The sequence below is a fragment of the Anabrus simplex genome, chromosome 1, assembly GCF_040414725.1.
Source record: "Anabrus simplex isolate iqAnaSimp1 chromosome 1, ASM4041472v1, whole genome shotgun sequence".
NCBI classification, from domain to species: Eukaryota; Metazoa; Arthropoda; class Insecta; order Orthoptera; family Tettigoniidae; genus Anabrus; species Anabrus simplex.
The window spans coordinates 1086188383-1086212607 of record NC_090265.1 but is presented as its reverse complement, the minus strand read 5'-3'; the positions used below and the strand labels follow the sequence as shown (position 1 = coordinate 1086212607).

Below are 24225 nucleotides of genomic sequence, written 5' to 3'. Positions count from 1 at the left end.
TTCCCATTCCCATTAGTTTCCATATCTTCCCCACATTTACCAATCACCCTTTCGTATCCTTCAGTTCTGTTTCCAACTCTTGCCTTGAAATCACCCATTAGCACTATCCTATCCTTGCTGTTGACCCTGACTATGATGTCACTCAATGCTTCATAAAACTTGTCAACTGCACCCTCACATGATGAGTACACTGAGACAGTTCTGGTCCTAATTCTTCCAACTGCTAAATCTACTCACATCATTTGCTCATTTATGTGCCTAACAGAAACTGTGTTGTGTGCAGTGGTATTCCTGATGAACAGCCCTACCCCATACTCTGCCCTTCCCTTTCTAACATTCATCAAGTACACTTCATAATCTCCTATCTCTTCCTCGTTATCTCCCCTTACCCGAATATCACTTACTCCTAGCACATCCAGATCCATCCTTTTTGCTGACTTAGCCAGTTCTTCTTTCTTTCTTCCATAAGCCCCATTAATATTGATAGCTCCCCATCGAATTCTATTTTGTTTGCCAAGTTGTTTCCAAGAAGGTGTCAAATGGGAGTGGGACTCCGTTACTCCTATAGGGCCAAGGCTTGCCTTAAAATGTTCCGAGCTTGGTAAATTCATGAAGCAGGACGCTACCCTACTTGCACATAGTCCAAGTGAGGATCTCTCCTCTAACGGGTTATGGACAACCGGTGGATTGTATAGTCCTAGCTCTCTGAGCACAAAGAGGGCCATGACTCAGAATATGTGCGAGATACCCACTCCCATTCCATAGCAACTGCATACCTGCCAAGTATTTCGGTTTTTCTGTAAAATGTGCCGATTTTGTGTGTGTTTTACGGTTATATGGATGAACAACGTTATTGTGCGGATTTTGAATACCCACCCTTGTTTCTGCTTTCTGCGGTAAAATCGGATTTGTTTGACTTTCGATAGTAGCTGGTAACAAGTGATTATTTTCATTTTGACCGTATTGAAATTCAGTTATTAAATGTTAAACAATTAATTTATTGAAACCACCTATTCAATACTAGGTAAGTCTTTAGGACTATAACACTGTCATTATATTAAGTTTGAGTATGGTACATGTTTACATAAAATTAGCTTCATGGTTTGTATTGCACTTCAATAGATTCACAACTAAGTATTTATTTATTTTCCACCTAGTCGATACAATGATTGCCTAAGGCAATTTAATGGTTAAAAGTGGTACATGTTTCGTATATTATCAACATCTTCAGCCACATAACACTGTTCAGATGAGAAATACATAAATTGACAAAGTAATGCTTTGGAGGACATTAATGTTGTCAATCTTATGTTAATTTTAAGGACTCTTCCTCCAAAGCATCACTTTGTCAATTTATGTATTTTTCATCTAAACAGTGTTATATGGCTGAAGATGTTGATAATATATGAAACATGTACCACTTTTAACCATTAAATTGCCTTAGGCAATCATTATATCGGCTAGGTGGAAAATAAATAAAATACTTAGTTGTGAATATGGTACATGTTCCGCCTGTCATTGCAGGCATCATCAGCCATGAAATCTATCTCCAAGTCAGGGCTCTGAGTGTATGCTATACTAGGATTATTCACAGTCAATATTTTTATATAACAATTTTCACTGAAGTACAAGACATTAGGTCATATTGGAGTGAACAAGCTGTCCATGTTTTAAAGTTCTAATGTGACGTCCAACTCATGTTTACATCCAATGCAAATAATATTGTCAACTCTCATAATGCTGGTAATGAGAACGGCATGATACAAGTGGGTTTAAAACATCTGTACATTTTTTACAACCTATTAGGAGATTAACTTGTACTATTCTTAAAAACTATTTTTTACACAATTTACACTAATATATATAACATTTGGTACAATTTGGAAATGAACTGGTTGATCTTGTCTGAAAGTTCCAATGGGATGTCCTACTCATGTCCATGTCGAATGGAAATAATGAGTTGGCAATTGTAGTCTATTGGAATCATAACATTTAAACATTTCTTTTTACATTTGTAGGAGATCAAACACGTTCAGCTTATATGGTGTTTGGGATGGCCTAAATATTCTGTAGATCAACATCACTTCCTAGAAGAATGAGAATTAATATTAAAGTGGAGTGCCAGTTGGATGGCAAAAATGCTGGTAGAGAGCTTGATCGAGTTTCATTAAATAACGGATTATCACATCTCTGTATGTTGTTTATGTTGTGAAGTGGTGGTGGTGGTGATTATTGTTTTAAGAGGAAGTACAACTAGGCAACCATCCTCTCTATAACACTAATCAGAGGGAAGAATGGAAGGGGTCCGACACTTCGAAAAATGAAGATATCAGCCAAAGGAAGACAAGGGCCACGAAGGGCGTGAAAATGAGACTCCCTAGCCCTCGCAAACCTAATAGCGTCGGGGTCGGAAAAGAACAAGAGTTGACCAAGAGAGATCGGATAGGATAGATGAAAGTGAGGAGCCTGGCACAAGTAAGTGGAAGCAATGCCAGGACTCAGCTGAGGGCCCCGTGGTCGCCAACCCACGCTCCAAAGTTCAGAGCCCCTGGGGCTATGTTGTGAAGCTTTTTGAAGTTATTCCGTGTAAGCCTGAAGAGGTGTTCAACTGGATTCTGGATGTAAGTGTGCGGCTAGTGGAATAAAACGAAAAAGTGTGTGAGTGCTATATTAGGATGGTTTATTAGTGGATTTAATATTCTTGACACTTACCCTTTAGACGTTAGGAGGAAGTCCGGTTGTGTTGCTTGTAGGAGGTGGTCTGAACAGTCGCTTTATCTCTGCTTGTCGTATTGTAGGGGTGTATCATTGTTGGCCAGGAGTGAGTTGGGTGGAGCGGGCTGGGTGGGGCGTTAAGACCACTGTTCGTATGAGTGGGGGAAGGGGTTAAAATTGAAATTGATCATGATCATTGTATTTTACATCCACACACTACATCAATGTTTTTATTTGTTTGCATAAATGTAATATTTGAGCTTCTACTGAGGATGACCTTTAGATAGATTGAAACATGTATAGATATCGTCCCAACTAATATAGATTTTTTTTTTTTGTATTGAAAAGGAGGATTACATTTTATTTGTAAAGTGATAACCATCAATACGGAATGAGATGTATAACATGCAAATTTTTAAATCCATTATTTAGTGCTGAAAAATTGGGGAGGGTCTTATACAGTACGAGCCTCAGTCGAGTTGCCAGTTATTCCCTGTGTATTGTATGGATGATTAGATGATGCAAGCTTGACCCATATAGCTCGCCTAGTGATGTCATGGTCTCAATCTGTGAGGGTCTGAGAGGATGAGGAGAGAATTTCGCGAATACATTTCTGGGCTGTGAGTGTGATCGCATTATGGAATTAAGAAAATTCTGAATAAGTAAATTCTAAACTGTGCATTCAGTGTTAAACAGAAAACAAGTTAAATAACTATCTTTACTGACGAAAAAATTCTGGATATTTGTAAAGGACTTGAGTGATCCCTCTTATAATCTTTAAGGAAACTGGCTGAGCCAAGTGAGGTTTAATACTCTTCTGTACAATGGGCAGCAAGTAAACTGAAATCTAAGCTTTACAAAGTCATAAAAGTGCAAAGTATAAGTCCAAGAGATCCAGCCTCAAGAAAACATCATTGCAGTTCATTTCTTCAGTCTGTCAGCAATGGTGAATTAAATCCTGAATAAGTGCTGTTTTCCAGTGAGGCATGGTTTTATCATCGCATGCTGCAACACTTGTCTACAAGATGAGAGAGAACATTTTCAACAGTTGCTTTAATGAAAAAATCTACAACCTGTTTTCCATTCATAATAATAATGTTATATGCTTTACGTCCCCCTAACTACTCTTATGGTTTTCGGAGACACCGAGGTGCCGGAATTTTGTCCTGCAGGAGTTCTTTTATGTGCCAGTAAATCTACCGACACAAGGCTGACGTATTTGAGCTCTTTCAAATACCACCGGACTGAGCCAGGATCGAACCTACCTATTGGGATCAGAAGGCCAGCGCCTCAACCGTCTGAGCCACTCAGCCTGGCTGTTTTCCATTGAATGACTGGGTTAGGGATCGGATGAATGAAGCCCCCAACTTGCGGCGAGGATAGGAACTGTACTGGCTGTCGAGGCCTGTTGCACAGTTGCTTTAATGCAGTAAGTTTTATTGCTCTTCTATCTGTTTTTCACTTTAATTATCCATTCTTCGAAGTTGATAGGTTTTTCTATGGGCATACGGGAATGATGTGATGACAACTGTACTCTTGTTTACTGACATGCAGCATGCAGGAATCGCCCTGTATGTCTGTCTCAGAAATTAAATTACAAGGGTATGAAGACATGAATTAATTATGTTGCCCTTGTTCCTGGTTTCCTGTATCCACACCAACACTTCCTTACCACTTCAGAATATTGACTCGATTGCATCCCATGGAAATATTTAATGTTCTATTTTTTTTTTTTTCAGTCATTAGTTCTTTGTTTCTATTTTAACAATACCTTGTAAAATTTGGTTTAACAGTGGCCCACTCACCCAGTTGTGGGGGGTGTATTCCGGCTTACCGCGCATTTGGTGGCCAACGAGTCAAGTCTAATGTAACGTCACTGGGAAGAACAGTGAGCTTTGAACTCACCACTTGCTTTGAAGTCTTGGTTGTGTTGAGTTTGTGGGTGATAAATAGTGAGGTCTATGTTATAAAATCTAACTTACCGGTGTAAACACTTAGTTTCTCATTTGACAGGCAATTGCTTTCTTTAGTGTTCTAAGTATTTAAGTAAAATTTAATTAAAAATTTAAATAAAATTACATTTCAGACTTGAAATGTTTGTTATTAATAGTAACATGGTCAGAAACCAACAATACTTTTCTTTTCTGTTTAGGTTATAACGGAGCGAGAGCACCAAAGTGACAAGCAGTTAGGAAAAGAGCTGTAATTGCATTAGACTCCTTATCTCCAAAGACCAGGCAGCCAACACAGAAAAAAAACGTGTCAGATGGCGCCCTGAAGATATTGCAAATGCACGCACTTTAAGAGCGTTTTCCCCCCAGCAGAGTTCGCTTATTTGTGGTAAAGGAAATACCCTTTGTCCTGCCAGTCAGCTCTTCAGAGTCCGACTCGTTGCCTGAATGGTCAGCGACTGGCCTTCGATTCAGAGGGTCCCGGGTTTGATTACCAGCCGGGTCGGGGATTTTAACCTTAACTCTTATACACTCAGCGAGCCGATCTATCGGCTCGAGTGGTATTGCTTAAAACACTTGGCGTACCGATCTATCGGCTCTATGTTCGGATGGTTGTATTAGTACCTTAATGGACTCTCAGATGTCAGGAAAAGACAGCAATAGTAGCTTTCGGATTTCGTTTACACTTTTCTCGAGAGATAGAGACACTAAGCTCATTTGTTTGGAACAAATGAAGTTTTCAAAGCGCGTATGTTTACCGCATGGTGAGTTGATTTGTGCTGCTTGCGAGTACAGTCTCCTTTAAGCTTCAAAATACGTGTTTTCCTTCTTTTTATTCTTTCCATTTGAATAGTAGTTTAATGTTTATTATATTTTGTGTATATTCAAGATTTATCGGTGTTCTCAAGTGTGGTTTAGTTTAACATTTCGTGTTGTTAGATTTTCGTGCCACGGGTAGGCCTAATTTTTTAAATGGCTGCGCCAAGTTCTAGGCTAATTAATTCAGATGTTTTTGATTATTTAGATCCTTTAGACGATGAGAGTGACTTTATAGCCGATAGTGATCCAGATTTTAGTCCGACTCATTGGCTGAATGGTCAGCGTTGAGGCCCTCGGTTCAGAGGGGCCGGGTTTGATTCGCGACCAGGTCGGGAATTTTAATGGCCTTTGAGTAATCCTTCTGACCCGGTGGCTGGGTGTTTGTGTTTGTTTGTTCCAACACTTTTCTCTTCATATTCAGACAACACACTACACTACGAACCACCAAAGAAACACGCGATAGTGATTACATCCCTCCATATAGGGTTGGCGTCAGCAAGAGCATCCGGCCATAAAACAGAGCCAAATCTATGTGTGCGACATAGTTCGCACCCGCGACCCCACTGGTGTGGGAAAAGTGTAGATAAAGAAAAAGAAGAGTGATTAGGATTTTACAGGTAGTGATGATAGGAGAATGTTTTCCAAAACACAAATGCTGACTCTGGAAGGTATGTGTACAGTTCTTTACGTCAGGAGTTATAACTCATGACTGAATAAAAATACAAAAAACAAAATTATATGTTATACAGAATTAAATGCTCTTATTTTAAGAACGACTGAACAACAATATTACTAAAGAACAGATTACTTTTTTAGTATTTGAAAACCGATTTTTATTCTTTGAAATATATTTTGTAATTTTCGAATTTTTTGTAGTAAAATTTGCCATGAACAATTTTGGGATATTTTTTTTCCCTAAAACTATATTGAATAGTGTAATATTGTGATTTTTTTCAATTTTGTATCTGGGGAATTCTTTGTTTACATGTTAACATGCATAATCATGAAAAATCATGAAAAATGGTCTGAGTGTTTTGGGCTTGACTGGTGAAAATAGCCTGAGAGCAAAAGGGTTAATTGGTTAATTCCAATGGCTCGGGGGCTGGGTGTGCGTGGCGTATTCAACATTAGAAATCATCGTAGGTAGAGCCCTCATTCTCAAAGACATGCAGGTCGCCTAATAGGCCGTCTACTAGAAAAAGATCTGCACCAGGCTTCTCCGGAGGCCATACACCATTATTAACTCTTCAGAGGTGGACAAGAGAGTTTAAATGCAAGCCAGACATTTTGAAAGAAGTGTTAAATTTAATCAAAGCTAGGTCACAAATGTTCAAACCATTCGAGGCAGTGGCTGTTTTAAGCTTTGATGAAATGAATATTGATGGTCGCTTGAGTTATGATTCATCCGATGATGTGATACTCGGGCTACACAAAAATGTTGAGGTTGCAATGATTGGCAGTTTATTTCCAAAATGGAAACAGCCTGTGTATTATGACTTCGATGTTATGATGACAAGCATGATGTTGCAAACATTTATCAAAGATCTTCAAGGGGCTGGAGTGCATGTCATTGCTGTTACTTGCAACATGGGGGGAAAAATGCAAAAGTATGGAAAGAACTTGCAGTAACTACAAGCAACACTTATTTTTGCAACCCTGTGGAAAGTAATCGGAAATTCTGGGTGTTCTGCAACGTCTCTCTCTTGCTAAAACTATTATGTAATCATTTCCTTGATGATGGAATCACTTTGTCAGATGGGACTCTACCAACCCCTACCCTGCTACCATAGCACATCAACACAATACACAACATATACGCGCAGATACTTACCTCGCTTACCTCTCTTCACAAATTGCCATGGATGGACTGGAACGAACTAAAACAGTTCGGAGCTGGACCCGTGCGTACACAAAAGGGGAGCGAAAGGACAGAAAGGCAAGAACCCGTTACCCCCATGAATAAAAGAATGGGTCAAAAGAAAATGGGGTTTATTACAAACACACACAATATTAAAATGAAAGCAAAATGGGAAACTGCATTTAAAGCTACTTACATAACTGCACAAAAATAGAACATCAAGTAGTATCCCGTTCAATGACATAGTAAGTTTTGTGTTACACGGCGACAGTACACATGATCGCACTATTCACTTCCGTATGACCACATAAAAATACAAACTCGTTTCAGAAAAATGTGACGTGGAACATGTTATCGAAGGAATCAGAAAATGAAACCACGAAAGGGATAATGCAGTCGTACTAACCCGGACCGTACACATATCAACAGTTAGCATCTGTGCTCCAAGCGAGCGTCCACTCGATGCTAGCGCGTCACAACAACAATGCCAAAGCACAGCCTCCCAAAGGAGCAGAAGCAAAAGAACAAGAAGATGTTGCCACAGTTACAAAAACAAAAACTAATCGCCGACAGTGGAGCAGATAACGGCCTGGAAATATAAAATAGCACACCATACATGGCCCGAACCAGCCAACTAAAATGAAAAATAAAAGAAAAAGAAAGAAAAATTAAAATTACGAGATGCGGAGAGTACTATAAACCGTACACAGGCAGACAGCACAGGCACGCACATACACGTATGAACGAGAAGAGAAACCCAATATAAAATCAACCCAGACCAGACCGGTATGTCAAGGCCTCTATCTCGTGGAGCCTCTGTTGCTGAGGACAGAAGTCAACCTTTTACATTTTCTGACCCCCTGACACCTGACAAAGAAACTGAAGAAGAATTCCAGAATATCCTTTCCAGCGAACTTTGCATCGAAGTGACTGACAACCCATCTGATATTTTGAGTTTTGATGGAAGTGAAGAAAATTTGCTACTTGATGTAACAGATGATGCTTTAAAATACTTGTCAGGTTACGTCCTCTACAAGTGTAAAAGCATTGACAGTTCGTTGGGAACACGAATGGATATATGTCATCTTGATCCAAAACTATCCTCTGAACAAGACTGGATCACTATTATTTCTAAAGGTTGGCCTCACTTCTCTCCCCCACCCTCCCGAGTGGTTGGCTACGATAATGGAGTTTGAAGTTATTTTTGTTTCCTTTCATGGACACTGTATTTCAAGGTGCTACAAAGTAATGAAAACATTAACATCAACGATACACTCAAAATTTCCCAAAATCGATAGGAAAATCGTTGCCTTATAGGTATGGACAAGGACTTTCATTCGTATCATACATTTGAACAAAAAAGACCAAATGGGAAGCAATGAAGAAGAATGTAGTAAAGAAGTACCTACTCTGGGTTGTATCTCCTTAACAGCTATGTATTACATTTCCTGCCTTAACATAAAAAATGAAGCTTTAGCCGGTGACAGTGTTGCTAACTTCACCTTTTGAAGGATATCTAAAATATAGCGTGGCAAAACCAACCCAATGAGCACCGTAGCCTGCCAAGTCGTGATAGCCTTGCAAAATCCACATCCATCATGTTTGATAAAGAAGAGAGTGTTAAACAATTTTAAGAACAATCTATTCATCGTAATATGATTATTAACAAAAAACATGCCTAACTAAGGCTTACGAGGCTGGCACATACATTATGCACTATAATTTACCCTACGATAAATATTTTCTATTTTTCTCTTATTCATTAAACATATTCATGATTTAAAAATGTTCCAAGTCATGAAAAACAAAAATACCAGTTTGAAAGTGTAAAAGAAACGATAAATATTACTTCGCATTCAGCATTTAATGGAAGAGAATCGTACAGACTGCAGATGTGTTCTTCCGAATGACGTCACAAGCCGCTGACCAATGGCCTACCTATTGAGTATTGTAAGTTCCTTGCCACACACCATTCTTATTGGCAGACATAAGAACATTTATTTCATGGTAACGCATAACTAACTTGTTTGAAGGTCGCTCTGCAACTGATTGTCATTGTTCTTTACCATCCTACCTGGTAGGCATATTGACAAAGACAACAGTGAAAGGGATGGTGTGAGTCACTGGCTAGAATACGTCACTTCTACTGGCAAGTGTTTTCTTAACTCAATCTTCCAGCAGGCACCAAGGAATACAACTTCTTGTATCAAAGTACAAAAATGTTAGCCTTCTGTCGTCTACAGAGTGTAGGAACAGCAATACAGTACACTCTCAATACTTTGTGATAATTAATGCAGGAATTATTACATGAATGATTGAAATTTGCATGTTATCAGCAATTCTTCCTTTCAGTGCAAAATATCGAACTATGCAGTATTCTGCTTATAAGGGTCCAATATGCAAAGGAAAAATCTTATTTTTGGACTTTTCGAAAATAGATGGGTGTGTGTTGTAAATCCGATAGGATCTTGTGAGTAAATATGATATACAAGGCCAATGTAAGTTGAAGAATTATGCAGAATTTTAATTCGTAATCTTTATATTCTGTTTCTTTCTTCTTGTTGTCTCGGAAGTGCTTTGCTCACTAAATTGTGTTGTGCATTTGTTCTATAATAATCTGATAATCTTAAGAATGTTCCTATCTAGAAACATGAATATCTCACTGAAGAGTGTACTGTGTTTCTCCAGGGTGTGGTCATTGTAAGAAGGCTAAGCCCGAGTTCAACAGAGCAGCAGAGTTCTTTCGTGATGACCCCAAAGTGGAATTTGCAGCCGTGGACTGCACACAGTTTTCAGCTTTATGCAACATGTTTGAAGTCAAGGGCTATCCTACCATAAAATACTTCCACTATTTCAATAAAGAAACTCGGAGCTACAGTGGTGGACGCCTGGTATGTAACTTTTTTTTTTTTTTTGTGAGATCCTTGACAAAAGATTTACTCTTTACCAGTTAATTAATGATACCCTCATATATGGGTCAGAATTTCTTGAGATTGCAGTACAGGTGAAAATTATTTTCTGTCACAGTTTCATTCTTTAAACAATATATTAAAATAATAGTGTAAAACATTTATGAGTTTTTCAGGGGGTCTTAATAAAAAAAGTGTGAAAAAAGCATAAGTGAATGTGTGCACCAGACAGAAAGGAAAACAGTAAACAATTTAAGAGATGTTCCAATTGATGCTTTCATGGCATGATACAGACTTTTGGGCTTATGCCGTGTCAAAAAAATAAGGTGAAGTTGTTTACGATTCACTCCAGTGTGCTAAGTTGGGCTCATGGGCAACTTAGCTTACTGGGGCGAAACGCTGGTAACCAGGAATGAGTTAATTGAAAAATTTATTATGTCCAATAACGGACCAATCATATTGGTATTATAAATTTACTCATTCGGGACAAATATTTCAGGTTCCCTATGGGAATCAACATCTATATCATTGTCTCTTTCCCAGAATAATGTCTTCTAAACCTGCTACCTATCTATTGCAGGAAAGGAAAGAAAATCTCTTTCTGGAAAAGAAAGAAAAATACATCTACTATAGTACTGTATTTTTAAACCGTGTGTTTGAAAATTGATGCAGATAACATGTACCTTGTTAAAAATGATGCCTCAATTTAAACAAAAATGTTCAAAATATAACCAAATACGACTTGATATCACTAAAATGAGCAAAATATGACCAAAGCAATAAAAATGACTGAAATGTGTTTATATGCAACATAAAATTGCTTTAAATGGGCTCAGGGACCCATCATTCACTGTTATTTTTTAGCTTTAGGGTAAAATGATCTCAGGGAGGAAGTATGACCTTTTCTTAACATCCAAACCTTAGTGATAATACTGGGCAAGGAATATTTCAGGTGTTGGATAGAGAAATTAAGATCAAGGTACTGAAATGGGAAAACTTTATAATTTCGTTGCATCACTGCAAATACAAGGCTAGGTAAATTTAAGGGAGTGTCAGCATTTTTGAAAGAGCAGAATTCTTCAATGGTTATATGAGGCTGTATCTGTCACCTACTTCACTTAGCTGCCCAAAAGGTTACTGACATTGGAAGAAAGTGCAAACATGGAGACATTGTTAGTAGACTTATATTTCTTTCTTGAAAGAAGTTCCAAGAGAAAAAAATGAATGTGTATCAGGAAATGAGTGGACCTGAGCTCAAAAGCCATGAAATCTTGAAACATGTCAGCACAAGATGGTTATCTCTCACTGAGTCAATAAACAGGGTGTTAGAACAGTGGGAGCCATTGAAATTGTTATTTCATCTTGGTAAAAAAGCAAAGTCAGAAGAAACCAGCAATAGCAAATATTGTTCAGTGAAAGCAATGATACCTCTAAACTTTACTTGTTATTTCTGAAGAACATCCATTTTCATGAAGCATATAATCATGTTACACATAGAACCTCCCCCATATCTTGCGACTGGAATTACAAGGCAACACATTAAGTGAGGTGTAAGGCTGGCAGTTTATCTTGAAATGATATGAGACAGTTCTTTAATTGAAAGAAATATCTTCACTACAGCATGCTACTACATTTTGGACAGGTTCACTTTCCATGACTGTGAGGTGAAGTATGCAGAAGTAATGGTTGTTTCATTGAGAGCAACTACTTCAATTTCATCAGTTTTTTTGCTTTTTTTGTTTCAAAACATAATGGGGAACACTGACCATGACAAACTGGAAGTGGAAACAATGGACGTAGCCTGGACTAGCATTTTGAAGCTGAGAGACGCTTCTGGAAATATTAAAAATTCAGTTCTTCGTCAACTGATGCTTGTGGTTTAAGTGATACCTCACAGGATTGTTTCAACTTAATGAATATTCAGTATTGTTCGCAAGAATCACACAGATTTTTTACCAGATTCGAGTACAAGGACTCTTAGTACGCTCCTGGTGGAAGAAACAAAAATGTTATACTCTGAGATCTGCTATCAAAAGAAATTTTCTAAGAAGGATCTCTGTGAGGTAAAAGAAGCACCTGTGAAGATGCTGCAAGAAAAGTAACTTAGGTATGTTAGTTTGTTTAATTGTTTTGTTTTTAAATGTAAGAATATAAAAAGATGTTGATATTGTTTGAAATTGCAAATTATAACTTACCTGAGTTGTCGAGTCTCACCAGAAGCAACTGTGAAGGTGCTCCAAGAGAAGTAACTTAGTTATGTTCTTGTTTGTGTAATTCTTTTGTTCCTTAACGTGTAGGAATAGAAAAACATGTTGATATTTTTTAAAATTGCCTATATTAATTTGCCTGAGATGTTGCATTCCCCATTATCTCTTGAGATTCACACTACTGATATGACCACTTTTGAAGGTTGGCTTCTCTGCTTATGAGACAAGCCACCGACTTCTCAAGACTTTAACTTTCAAGAATTATTCAATACTTGTTGCTGAACTGAAGTTTCCATGTTACACTTAAAGTTAAAGAAAGTCATTGGAGGAACCAGAAAAATGGTCTCCCTCAAGGTAGTGTCCTTGACCAGATTCTTTTCAGTAATGATGATCCTATTGGACTGAATACCAGGCACTTCCTTTTTTCAGACTATCTTGGTGTTGGAACTTAGTCCGGATTGTTTTAGGAAGGAGAATCCAGGCTGCTTCCCAAGTATTATAGGACAATTATAAGCCATATACTAGGTAGCAAGTAGGGACCCTGTCTGGAGGCAGCCCTGCCTAGGGAGAGGTGCCCCTGCCTATGTGAGTCCCAGACCACACTGACCTGGTATGTATCATCTGGTAAGGGTCCCAGCTCAGGGTTACAAGTGAAGACCTCAACGGAATCTGCAGTGGAGAAGATGGTCTTTGGAGCAGTATAGATTAAGAAAGAGGCAGCCCAGTACTCAGGGAATCATATGAGTTTACTATTCATCAGCAGCATTTGTTTCCTGTGTTACGGACATCTGCAAGGGTGTCTCTTCTCCATGTAAGGGATGGCCTGAATAATTGCTGGCAATAGTCCTGAAATGCCTTTGGGAGTGGCGATCCCATCATAACAGTAGCCTAAGAATGAGTGATGGTAAATATCATCCTTGGAAAAGGTTGGGCATACACTGCAGGCGACGTGCAGTTCTTGTGCTGGGGGAGCTGTGATAAGTGGGTGACCAGCAACCAATATTATGAAGGTGGGAATAATTAATGTTATGACCCTGACAGGAAAATCAGAAGAGTTGGTTAACTTTATATATATATATATATATATATATATATATAGAGAGAGAGAGAGAGAGAGAGAGTGTGTGCATGTGTGTGTGCGTGTGGTTTTTTTTTTTTTTTTTGCAGTGATGGGACTGGGTGAGGTCAAGTGGAAGGGAAAGACAGTAAAGGAGATGAGTTCTTATGCTGGGGGAGTGAAGGAGGTGAGGCAAAGACAAGGAACAATTGTTAACAAACCCTGAATGAAAATATTGATAAAGTAGATTCTGATAGTGACAGGATAATCAGAGTATGACTAAGAACGAAAGAAGAAGTGAAAGACTTCATTATGCACCCAAAACTGGAATTATTCCTTCATTGAATAAATAATTTTGTTTTATTTTAAATTTCTTTTCCACTTAATTTGTTCAGAGAGGATGATCACCTAGTTGTACTTCCTCTTAAAACAAAAATCACCACCACCACCTCGAGGAAGTAATCACCGATGTGGAAGTGATAGTCATGGGAGACTTCAATGCGCAGGTTGGAAATAACAGAATTGGGAAAGAAGAAGCGACTGGTCCTTTTGGTTATGGAGAAAGAAACAGCAAGGGAGATAAGTTGATTGTTTTTTATGAGAGAAACAGAATGATTGTGGTAAAAAAAATAATGACATGGCGTATGGCTTTTAGTGCCAGGAGTGTCCGAGGACAAGATTGGCTCACCAGGTGCAGGTCTTTTGACTTGACGCTCGTAGGTGACCTGCGCGTCGTGATGAGGATGAAATGATGATGAAGACGACACGTACACCCATCCCCCTACCAGCGAAATTAACCAATGATGGTTAAAATTCCCGACCCTGCTGGGAATCAAACCCGGGACCCCTGTGACCAAAGGCCAGCGCACTAACCATTTAGCCATGGAGCCAGACAATGATTGTGGTGAATACTTGGTTTAGAAAGAAGAATACATCACTAGTTATGGCTGGTGTGAAAGGAGAACAAAAACAGTTATCGATTATTTTTTGGTTGAGAAAAAAAAAAAAAAATTGTAGACAGTTAATGGATGTAACAACATTACCAGGTGAGGCATTTGATGGAGACCACAGAATAGTGGTAGCAAAATTGAAAATAGATAAAATTGAGAGGAAAAGAAATAAGGCAAGAAATAAAAGTATAGAAATTAAAAGATAAAGGAACTAGGGAGAAATTTCAGGAGGAATTAAAACAGCACATCCCCATATCAGAAATGGAAAGTGTAGGAGAAGATTGGATCAAATTTAAAAACAAGTTTGTAAGAACGTTGGCGAGAGTGAAGGAAAAGGAGACTCCTTGGTGGAATGGAAAGGTGAAGGAGGTTGTTAAACAAAAGAAGAAAGCATGGTAAGAATGGAATAGGAAAGAAGGATGTGAGATTAAGTATCAGAAAATTAAGAATAAGTATAAAGAAGTGGTTAGTGAGGAAAAGAAAAATGTTGGGAGAGATTAACACAAGAGTTGGAAAAAGATGTTGTATGGATTGATAAAAAATCTACACAAAATAAATGAAGGAAGAGAGGGAAATGTAATAACAGACCCAGCGGAGATAAAGAGTAGATGGAAACATTACTTCGGTAAATGAGTGAATATGAGAAGTGACGCAGAAGAGTGTGTATTGGTAAATGAGGATGATGTAGAAACGGCGAGTGATATTGCGATGGCAGAGGTGGAAATGAATGTTAAACAAATGAAAACTGAAAAAACAACTGGGATTGATGAAATATTTATGGAAATGATAAAAGCAGCAGTATTGGTCTACATTGGTTTATATAGGCTGCTAAGGTGTATATGGAGGAAAAAGCAAATACCTTATGACTGGTGTAAAGGTGTAATAATACCAGTATGTAAGAAAGGTGATAGGGAGGTATGTGACAATTATCGAGGAATTAGGGGATGGTCGGGAGGTATCGGACGGCGGCTAGTGTCGGACAATCGCAGATATCTTTGTTAACAGCATGTGGCAGAATCTGTTTAGTTACTCGCAGGTCCGCTTGCACGTTTGAAGAGTGGGAACATTCAATTCAATCCTGAGGCAGGGTCGTTTATAAGCGGTGGTGTATTTTTGTTTTTTGTGTGATTTTCAGCCAGCACAGGTTTACTTATACCAAGAAGTAGTGGCAACAAGGGTAAGTTATATTGAATTTTAAGTACATTAGCAGAAACAGCATTAACAATAATGTACAACGGGTGATTGTTTGGTCCGCCCTGTCAATGTATTATTAATATTTGAATAATTTATACATACATGTTTCGGGAGCCTTAACTCCCTTCGTCAGCGTATTTACATCAAAATCTACCTTACCCAAATCTCAAGAAACAACATCTTATCATATTACATTAACCATTGTCCTGTATAACCTCAACTCTAGAACACTAAATGTACACTTTGCATTTTTGTATAAAGTTCTGGGAGAAGAAAAAGAAGAAATTAACTCAAATGTATTGATTTCAGTGCTCCAATGTGGGCATAAAATATGTAAATAAATAATGCATGTTGTAACCCAAACACGTAAGACATGGAACATGTTTTAAAACATGTACATATAAATGATTCAAATATTAATAATATATTGACAGGGCGGACCAAACAATCACCCGTTGTACATTATTGTTATTACGAGTCAATACGGACCAATTAAGGACCGATATGGTCAAGTTTGTCGACTTAGAAACAGTATTCCTTACTCTGTAATGTCATGGGTTTAGAATCCGTTTCTTTTCAAGCGTTCTTATTCAGTTCCTGTTGTTTCTTAAGGGAATCATTTGGGCACTATTGGACACAAAACTGGTGTGCAATATCGGACATCATAGGTTGCAGTTCCGTCCAGGCTACTGATTGTACTATCCTGTGTTTTAGGTAAACATGGGGAAGAAAGTGGACAATAGAAAGAAGGCAATATGATATTAGCCATAAATAGTGTCAGGGACAATAAAATGAGTATTAGAGAGGTCAGTCAATGTTTCTCTGTTCCAAAAAGCACGTTACATGATAGAATTAAAGCTCTTGGTGCTGGCAAAGAGATTCCAATGAAAGTGTGTATGGCGAACAGTAAGACTTATCAGAGAACATTCTCAGATGAACAGATAAAGATCCTAGACAGTCAGCTCATGCCACTCAACAAAACCAAATTTTTTGAAAATTTTGTATCAGTTTGCTGAGGAATTGAGAGTTGAACGTAGGTTTAGTAAAACTAGAATGATAGCAGGAAAATATTTTTATTATGATAGAGGCATCAGGATCGTAGACTGACGATGGCTGAGTCTACCAGCTTGCAGCGAGCAGTAGGCTTCAACAAGGAGCAAGGGGACAAAGTTTATGATAAATTAAATGATCTTATGACAAAATATTTGTTTAGTCCATCAAGAATGTTCAATGCTGATGAGACTGCAGTGTCTTGTGTGCATACAAATCAATGAAAGGTTTTTGTCAGTTAGGGGTAAGAAACAGGTAGGAAAACTTATGTCTGTAGAAAGGGTAAAGAATGTCACTGTTTTACTTTCAATCAATGCCTCTGGAGATCAGTTCATTCCTCCACTATTTGTCTTCCCAAGGGTAAGTGTAGACAATGATTTGAAAAAGGATGCACCGGTAGGTAGCATTTTTGATGGACAACCAAACGGAAGGCTTCCTGAAATGGATGCAGACTGTGGTTGAGAGGGCAAATCTTTCAGAACAATATCCTGTCTTGTTGATTGTGGACGGGCATGCTAGCCCTAAGGCTGCGTCCGCACCAGAGTTGGCTTGCTTAGTGCCTAGATGATGGACATCGTAATCTATGATCTTCATATCCGTATTGACGAACTACACATTTAGAAATAGGAAAGGACTTCCACCTATCAATACTTATTTATTGCACTTATTGTGCTACAGTACCGGTTTTGACCCCCTACATAGGGTCATCTTCAGCTGAACAATGCATTCACATATAGATCATGAAGCTATGATTAAGACATACCTGCCAACCCTTCCGATTTACCCGGAAACTTTCCGGTTTTTAACTCGTCTTCCGATTTTCCGATTAATTTTTACATCTTCCGATTTTTGACTAATATAACCTCTAGTACGGCCAATACTCTTCCCCTAGAATAAAGGATAAATTCTTATGTGCTTGTGTAATTTACGAAACCTAATTTTCAAGCGTATTTGATGCTTTATTTCGCCTTCGTGTATCGTTTTTCCCGCTCACCACAGCAGCGTGTGCGCTTTAAGCTGGGGATTTGGGGCGGCAATCGTCCTGCAAGCAAGAGGCTAGTGCGCGCTAACGACTCAGTTAATCGGGACGAAACAATGAGTTTGTTATTGTGTTGTTCGCCCGCTGTTAACATCGTTTCTGTGCGTAGTTTCATCGGAGTTGTTCCTTGCATTTCTATGACAGTTTCTGGTATTTTCTTTTCTCGTTATGGCCAAAAAATATAACAAACGTTATCTCCAAGTGTTAAGAGATGCCTATAAATTTCTGTACATTTTACTGGATATTAAAGGAAACTACCGTATTTTCTCGTGTACCGTAATCGACGCCCTTGCATAATTTACACATCCCAATATTTTTGGGTCCAAAGTGGAATTTGATGAACCCACAACTTCGAAGATCCATCACTCAGCTCCCGATGCGTTTCGAAATAAAGATGCCGCCAACTACTCAGGCAGCAGGCTTCCTATTGCGAAAGCGGGCATTCCACATACAGGGCAACGTGCTGTATTAGCCGGCAGGAAATCCCACTGCACTAGTTTTACGAGTGTTTCGCGTACGGGACATTATGTGATCTCAAAATTGTTTGTCAGTCCACAGTACTCTAAGAAACTGGTACAGTACTGCATCATACGAACTTGCGGTGATCAGTTACGCCGAAACATACGGGAATAGAGCAGCGGGCAGCAAGTTTTCAGTGTCCAAATGAAACATGCGCTACCGCGGTAATAGAAGTGCACTTCAAGCGGCCAACAAGTCTCACAAAGCATTTCGCGGACCAAAAAGCGGCATGTTTCCGCAAGTAGAGGTTTATCTGCTTAACTATATGATTTTGTTACGCAATGTTGGATAAGCCGTTTCTCATAAAATGCTGTATTTTAAAGAATGAGAAATAGCCGCGGCACGTGGAATCATTGTCTCATATTTAAAGGTTAGCCGAGGCTGAATTAATTTTATGAAGAGAAATGGACTTTCTCTTCGACAAAGAACATTATGCCAAAAAGTGACGAATGATTTCAACCATTTTCAGCGCTTTGTGATTGAAAAGCGTAAAGTGAAGGAATATTCTATCTTCCTTATAGGAATCGCAGGTCAGACGCCAATCAGTTTCCATATACCACGAAGTCGAACAATTGATAAGAAAGGAACATACAGTGTTATCGCACGCGCTACCGGAAGCAAAAAAAAAAAACGACGATGTACTGCAATGCTTGCTGTAATAGCTGATGGCAGAAAGCATGCACCTTACTTTGTTCAAAAACGAAAAACAATGCCTAAAGCAAAATTTCCACGAGTGATCCACGTTCGTATTCAAGAAAAAGGGTGGATGGACACGTCACTCGTACAAGATTGGATACGAACGGTTTGGAGTAATGTAGCAGGGTCCCTCCTTCGATGCCCGGCCCTTCTCGTGTTGGACAGGTTTCTTTTCCGGTATGTCATTCAGGTCGTATTGTCAGCTCGTATTGGGAAGAATATTTTCCAGTGTCGGTACCGTACTTCAAGTCCACGTGTCTAACTTATCTGATGTACCCTATTTGACTTTTCAGAAAAAAATCTCTCTCCGGAATTTTACGCCAAATGACGATAACTGCAAATGGGTTGAACCAATTGTGTTTGGGTTATATTTGATGTATCTTTTAAATGTAAATGAATTGTAAATAATTTCTAAATATCCGAATTCCTTGAATCGCATCCGAAGTTTTCGCCTGTATTTTTCGTCAAAAAAGTGCGTTAATTATGCGAGAAAATACGGTATTATGTATTTTGTTGCGTGTGACAGTGTGACAAATATTATTCGTATGTAAATGTCATAAATGAGAGTGATTAGGTACATTTTCTTGTAACTATTTTTATGTTTTCTTAGTTTAAGATTTTAAATTTAATGGTTAATTTGCATTGTAACTGTAGATAAGTATGCCTTTTATCCTGACCTTTTTTCACGTAGACCGTGGTGGAATATATGTGATGAAATCCAAGAATTAAAATATCTTCCTATTTTTGGTTTCTAAAAGTTGGCAGGTATGTTAAGATTACATTGTCTGGGGAATGCCGTATGATAATAAATATTTGGTCACGTCCAAATGGGGCATGTCAAAACGGGAACTGGCGTGTATGTCACTATGTGTGACAGTGCAATTGTATGTCTATAATGATATGCTTTAGGTCTTAAAATTAGTTTATATAAAACACTATCTCCAGTACAGTAGCATAATAAGTGCAATAAATAAGTATTGATAGGTGGAAGTCCATTCCTATTCCTAATTGTGTAGATCGTGGATAGTCGCTAGGATGATTCATCCAAGCAAACAAACTCCCGAGAACGAACGAAAGGGGCCGGACTGAGCCTTTGGCTTAACTTGGCTCCCTGGGTAGTCGCTAGGCATGTATCCTAGCGAACGGACTGGGCTGTTATCCCACGCTTCTATCCAGGTAGAAATGTGAACTTATCTTTGTACTTTAGCTTCTTTTGACATACATTTGTTCACTTTTGAGTGGAGAATGGATGAATTATTTGTATCAGCAGTGCTTAAAAGAGAAGTCTTTTGGAACTCATCACCCAAGCTACACAAAAATGCCATTGTCCTTAAAAAGTTTTGAGAAGAGGTAGCGAAGGAAGTCGGGAAAGATGGTAAGTACAAATCAATCCTGTATTTATTTATTGTTATTTTTCATTTGTGATATTGATGAATGTTTCTCTAAACACATGTTTGTTTGAAATTATATGCAGCCATTGTAGCATTGGATAATGCTTTCAGGTAAAGCATAATCTCTCTGCCACAGTGCAGATCCATTTCCGTTGAAATCTGTCAAAATGTTTCTAGTTTGTATCACATTGTCTTTAAATCTGTAATGTGCTCTTTGTCTGCAGGGATTAGGCTTACCTAAAACCATTTCATGCTGAAAATTGTTCTGTCTCTCTTGAGTGAACTGCGTTTCTTCATGTGTCGTCACAAAGTTGTGGAGAACGCATATTGATTTGACAATTTCTATAGCAGTATTTCTCTTTGTTTTGATATGCTTATGCAGAATTCTGCATTTTGCTTCCTTTATACCAAAGCAACACTCAACACTTTTGCGAGCTCTGGAGAGGCGATAATTGTAGATACTTTTTCTTTCTTCAGTATTTTTCTGTCCAAATGGTTGCATCAATTGATGTAAGAGTGGATAATCAGCATCACCGACCAGTGCAAATGGGATTTTAATATTCGTGTCTCTGGTGAGACATTGAGGCCACCTTTTTCTAACATTTGAAACAATGAACTACTTTTAAAGTGTCCAGAATTGCTCTGGCGCCTTTTAGTGTAATCAGATGCAATGATTCTGCAGTCTGCATCAACTACTACTTGAAGGAGAATTGAAAAGTATTGTTTGTAACTGTAATATGCACTCACACTTTTAGATGGACAAAATATTCTAAAGTGCTTTCCGTCTATCACTCCATTGCAATTTGGGAAGTTCCACTTTGTGAAGAATGAGAGAGCAATACTATACCATGGATCAGTAGTTGGAAAGAGTAGATATTCATCTTTTAACAAGCTCCAAATTGCGTGGCAAGTTTGTCGCACAATCTCTGAAACTGTAGTCTGGCCTAGACGAAAATGTAGAGCAATAGATCGAAATGATTCCTCGGTGGCCAAAAACCTGAAAAGAAAAAAGAAATGTTCATACGGTATATTGTATGGTATTAAAAATATAAGTAAAACTATTATATTTAAAACTTGGATTTCAAAATTTGAACTAAATTAGTAAGAAGTACATTTAGGATAGTTATAATTTTGTGTGACTATTTTTAGCCTGGTGCAGTCCTTATGAGGCAGACCCTCTGATGAGGGTGAGCGGCATCTGCTATGTGTAGGTAATTGCGTGTGGTAGAGGATAGTGTTATGTGTGGTGTGTGAGTTGCAGGATGTTTGGGACAGCACAAACACCCAGCCCCTGAGCTATTGGAATTAACCAATGAAGGTTAAAATTCTGACCCGGCCGGAAATTGAACCCGGGACCCTCTGAACCAAAGGCCAGTATGCTGACCATTCAGCCAACAAGTCAGACATTTAGGATAGTATTATTTTTTAACATTTCTACGTTGCCGAATATTTCTGCTATTTATTGTTATTTTGTTGTTTCAGTCAAGTATCTCAAAAGAGGGTGGAAGAATGTGAGAGCTTATTAAAGAGGAGCGAAAACTACCGAAACCTACGACCGGGGGCTCGAGTTTGACACTAGACGACGACATTGATAGCGAGAACTTTTCAATTTCAACCGAGTTGAGCATATCACAACTTCAATCCCCACCACTAACCTCAGACTCGAATTTAGGTGTCAATGAATCAGCGAGGAAGAAAAATCGAACCGCGAAATATACCAACGCCGAGAGGGCTGAGCAGATATTGGAAATAGAAAGAAAAAAATTAGCTACTTCAAAGAGACAGTGTAAAGGACGATAATGATGTCTGGCTGTTTTTTGAAAGTCTGTTGTCGTATATGGCTACAATTCCTCCAGTTCCTAAACTCAGACTTCGACACAAGATTAAAAATGTTTTGGAAGAACTCTGATCCCAGGAAAGAAACCATTCTCAGCCTCTTTGACTGATGGTATCTCCACACAACTCAGCCAACCATAGTCAACAGCTATTTGAGTCCTTGTTGGTTAGTGATTCACAGGCTGATTCGCAATTTCCAGTCTCAGTTTCATCCTAACACAACTCTGCTATCTAAACCATGACTCACAGGGTTTTCTGACTCTTACACCACTGGAACCTCTGTATTTGAAAGGACCAAAACGAATTTTCAAATTCAGTGGTAACTTGCGTGCAAAACTTCAAATAACTTGATCTTCGACTTGTGTGCCTTTTATCTTTAAATGAAAATTAAAGTATGTAATGTAAAGTATGTTTTAAAAATGAAAGAATACCTTGGTCTTTTACTTACCTCGAAGTGACGACGAGTCGTTCCTCGGGTGATATGCATTCCTATAGTTGGTGTTCTGCTTTTGCAGTGTTTCTTGAATTTTAGTCAGCAGAATATCGAATGTTTCTGTAGTCATTTGTAAATATTCATGAAATTTGTCTGGATGATTCTGTAACAGTTTGTAGAGAAGCTTAAACACCCCATTCACAGATCTAGACTCATTTACTTCATGAACCCAACAAGAAGAACGCAGGTAGAATAGTTCATTCTTCAAATTAGAATTCTCAGTAAGAAGTAATTTTCTTCCTAACTTCGACAGAGACATTTTTAAGTCGTCCTCGTCTTGAGAGTAAGTAACGCAGCTTCCGGCGGTGCGGTCACCACATATCCTACCTAAGCGCTTGTCTACGCAAGGCACCTACCCATGCAAGCCACCTCTAAGAATGTGACGTCATTATGTATGCAAAGAAGAATCCTGTCTGTATACTGAGCTTACCGCCCCACATGACATACAAATTGCAGCTACTTGACAGAGTGGTTATGAAGCCCTTCAAAAATGCCTACAATGAGGCCTTCCTGAGAAAATATCACAAAATGAAAATAAGTCTTAGGGATATTGCTGGACTTGTGAACTTTGTGTTTATCAGAGTGTACCGAATAGAGTTTGCTCAGTCTGCTTTTGCTTGTACAGGAATGTACCCCTTCAACCGTAACATTTTCACGGACCTGGATTTTCAATTATCCTTCCAGAACCTCCAATGGCTTCTGTTGTAGAACCTTCTTCTCCACTGCCTCAGACTTTGCTTGTACCCTCAAATCAAGATTTTCCATCAACTTCAAGACGAGCAGCATCATCTGGTGTACAGCCATCCCTACCACTTGAAGTTAAAGAGATCAACAGCAGGCTTTCTACATCCCAGGTGCTACTGGAGAAAATCTTGCTCCTTCTCAGCACTGCAAAGGAGATATTAGATACAAGGAAACAGCATTGTCAGCAGAGCATAGTCTTGACTTCCACCCCATATAAACACCAACTGGAGGAGAAACGAGTTTGTTTGTCGGAACAAGAGGGCAAAGTCACCAAAAAATCCTAAAAAACTGCAGGAAGAACCCTTGCATTCACTGATGACAATGTAGGAAAGTTTGGAAAAGCTAATTGCATCATTTGTGGAGAGAGCTTCAATGAAGATTGGATTCAGTGTAGTGTTTGTAGAGTTTGGACTCATGAAAACTGTGGAGATCTTGAGGAAGCAGCATTATTTTACAAGCGTGATATTTGCAGTATGGCTAAACGTTATTTTGTTTGTATTTTTAATGTGAAAAATCTCTTTTCATAAAAAAGATTTACCGCCCGACACCACACTCCATTTTTTAAACATACACGAGTGTAATGACCTCGTAATTTGTTAACCCTTTATAAGGCAGTCATTTTTGGTCATTTCTGGGCACTGGGAGTTTATTTCCCATGTATTGATGTGTGCTGCACTTTTGGGAATACCTGTGGAACTATTCTGATCTCCTTGGAATCTTTAGCTTCTTTGGAAAACATCTGAAGAGCGATATTGTGCCAGCACAACGCCTGTTGTGAACAAGATTTATGTAGTGA

The 24225-nt window shown here is 38.6% G+C and overlaps 1 protein-coding gene across 1 annotated transcript in view; it reads left to right on the top strand.

Annotated features, from left to right (window-relative positions):
- Window positions 1–24225, top strand: part of LOC136858025 (protein disulfide-isomerase A5) — a 268246-nt gene that overhangs the window by 203395 nt on the left and 40626 nt on the right. The window contains exon 8 of the mRNA XM_067137231.2: window positions 10033–10235. Within this exon, the coding sequence (XP_066993332.1) occupies window positions 10033–10235 (203 nt within the window). The remainder of the gene's footprint in view (window positions 1–10032; window positions 10236–24225) is intronic.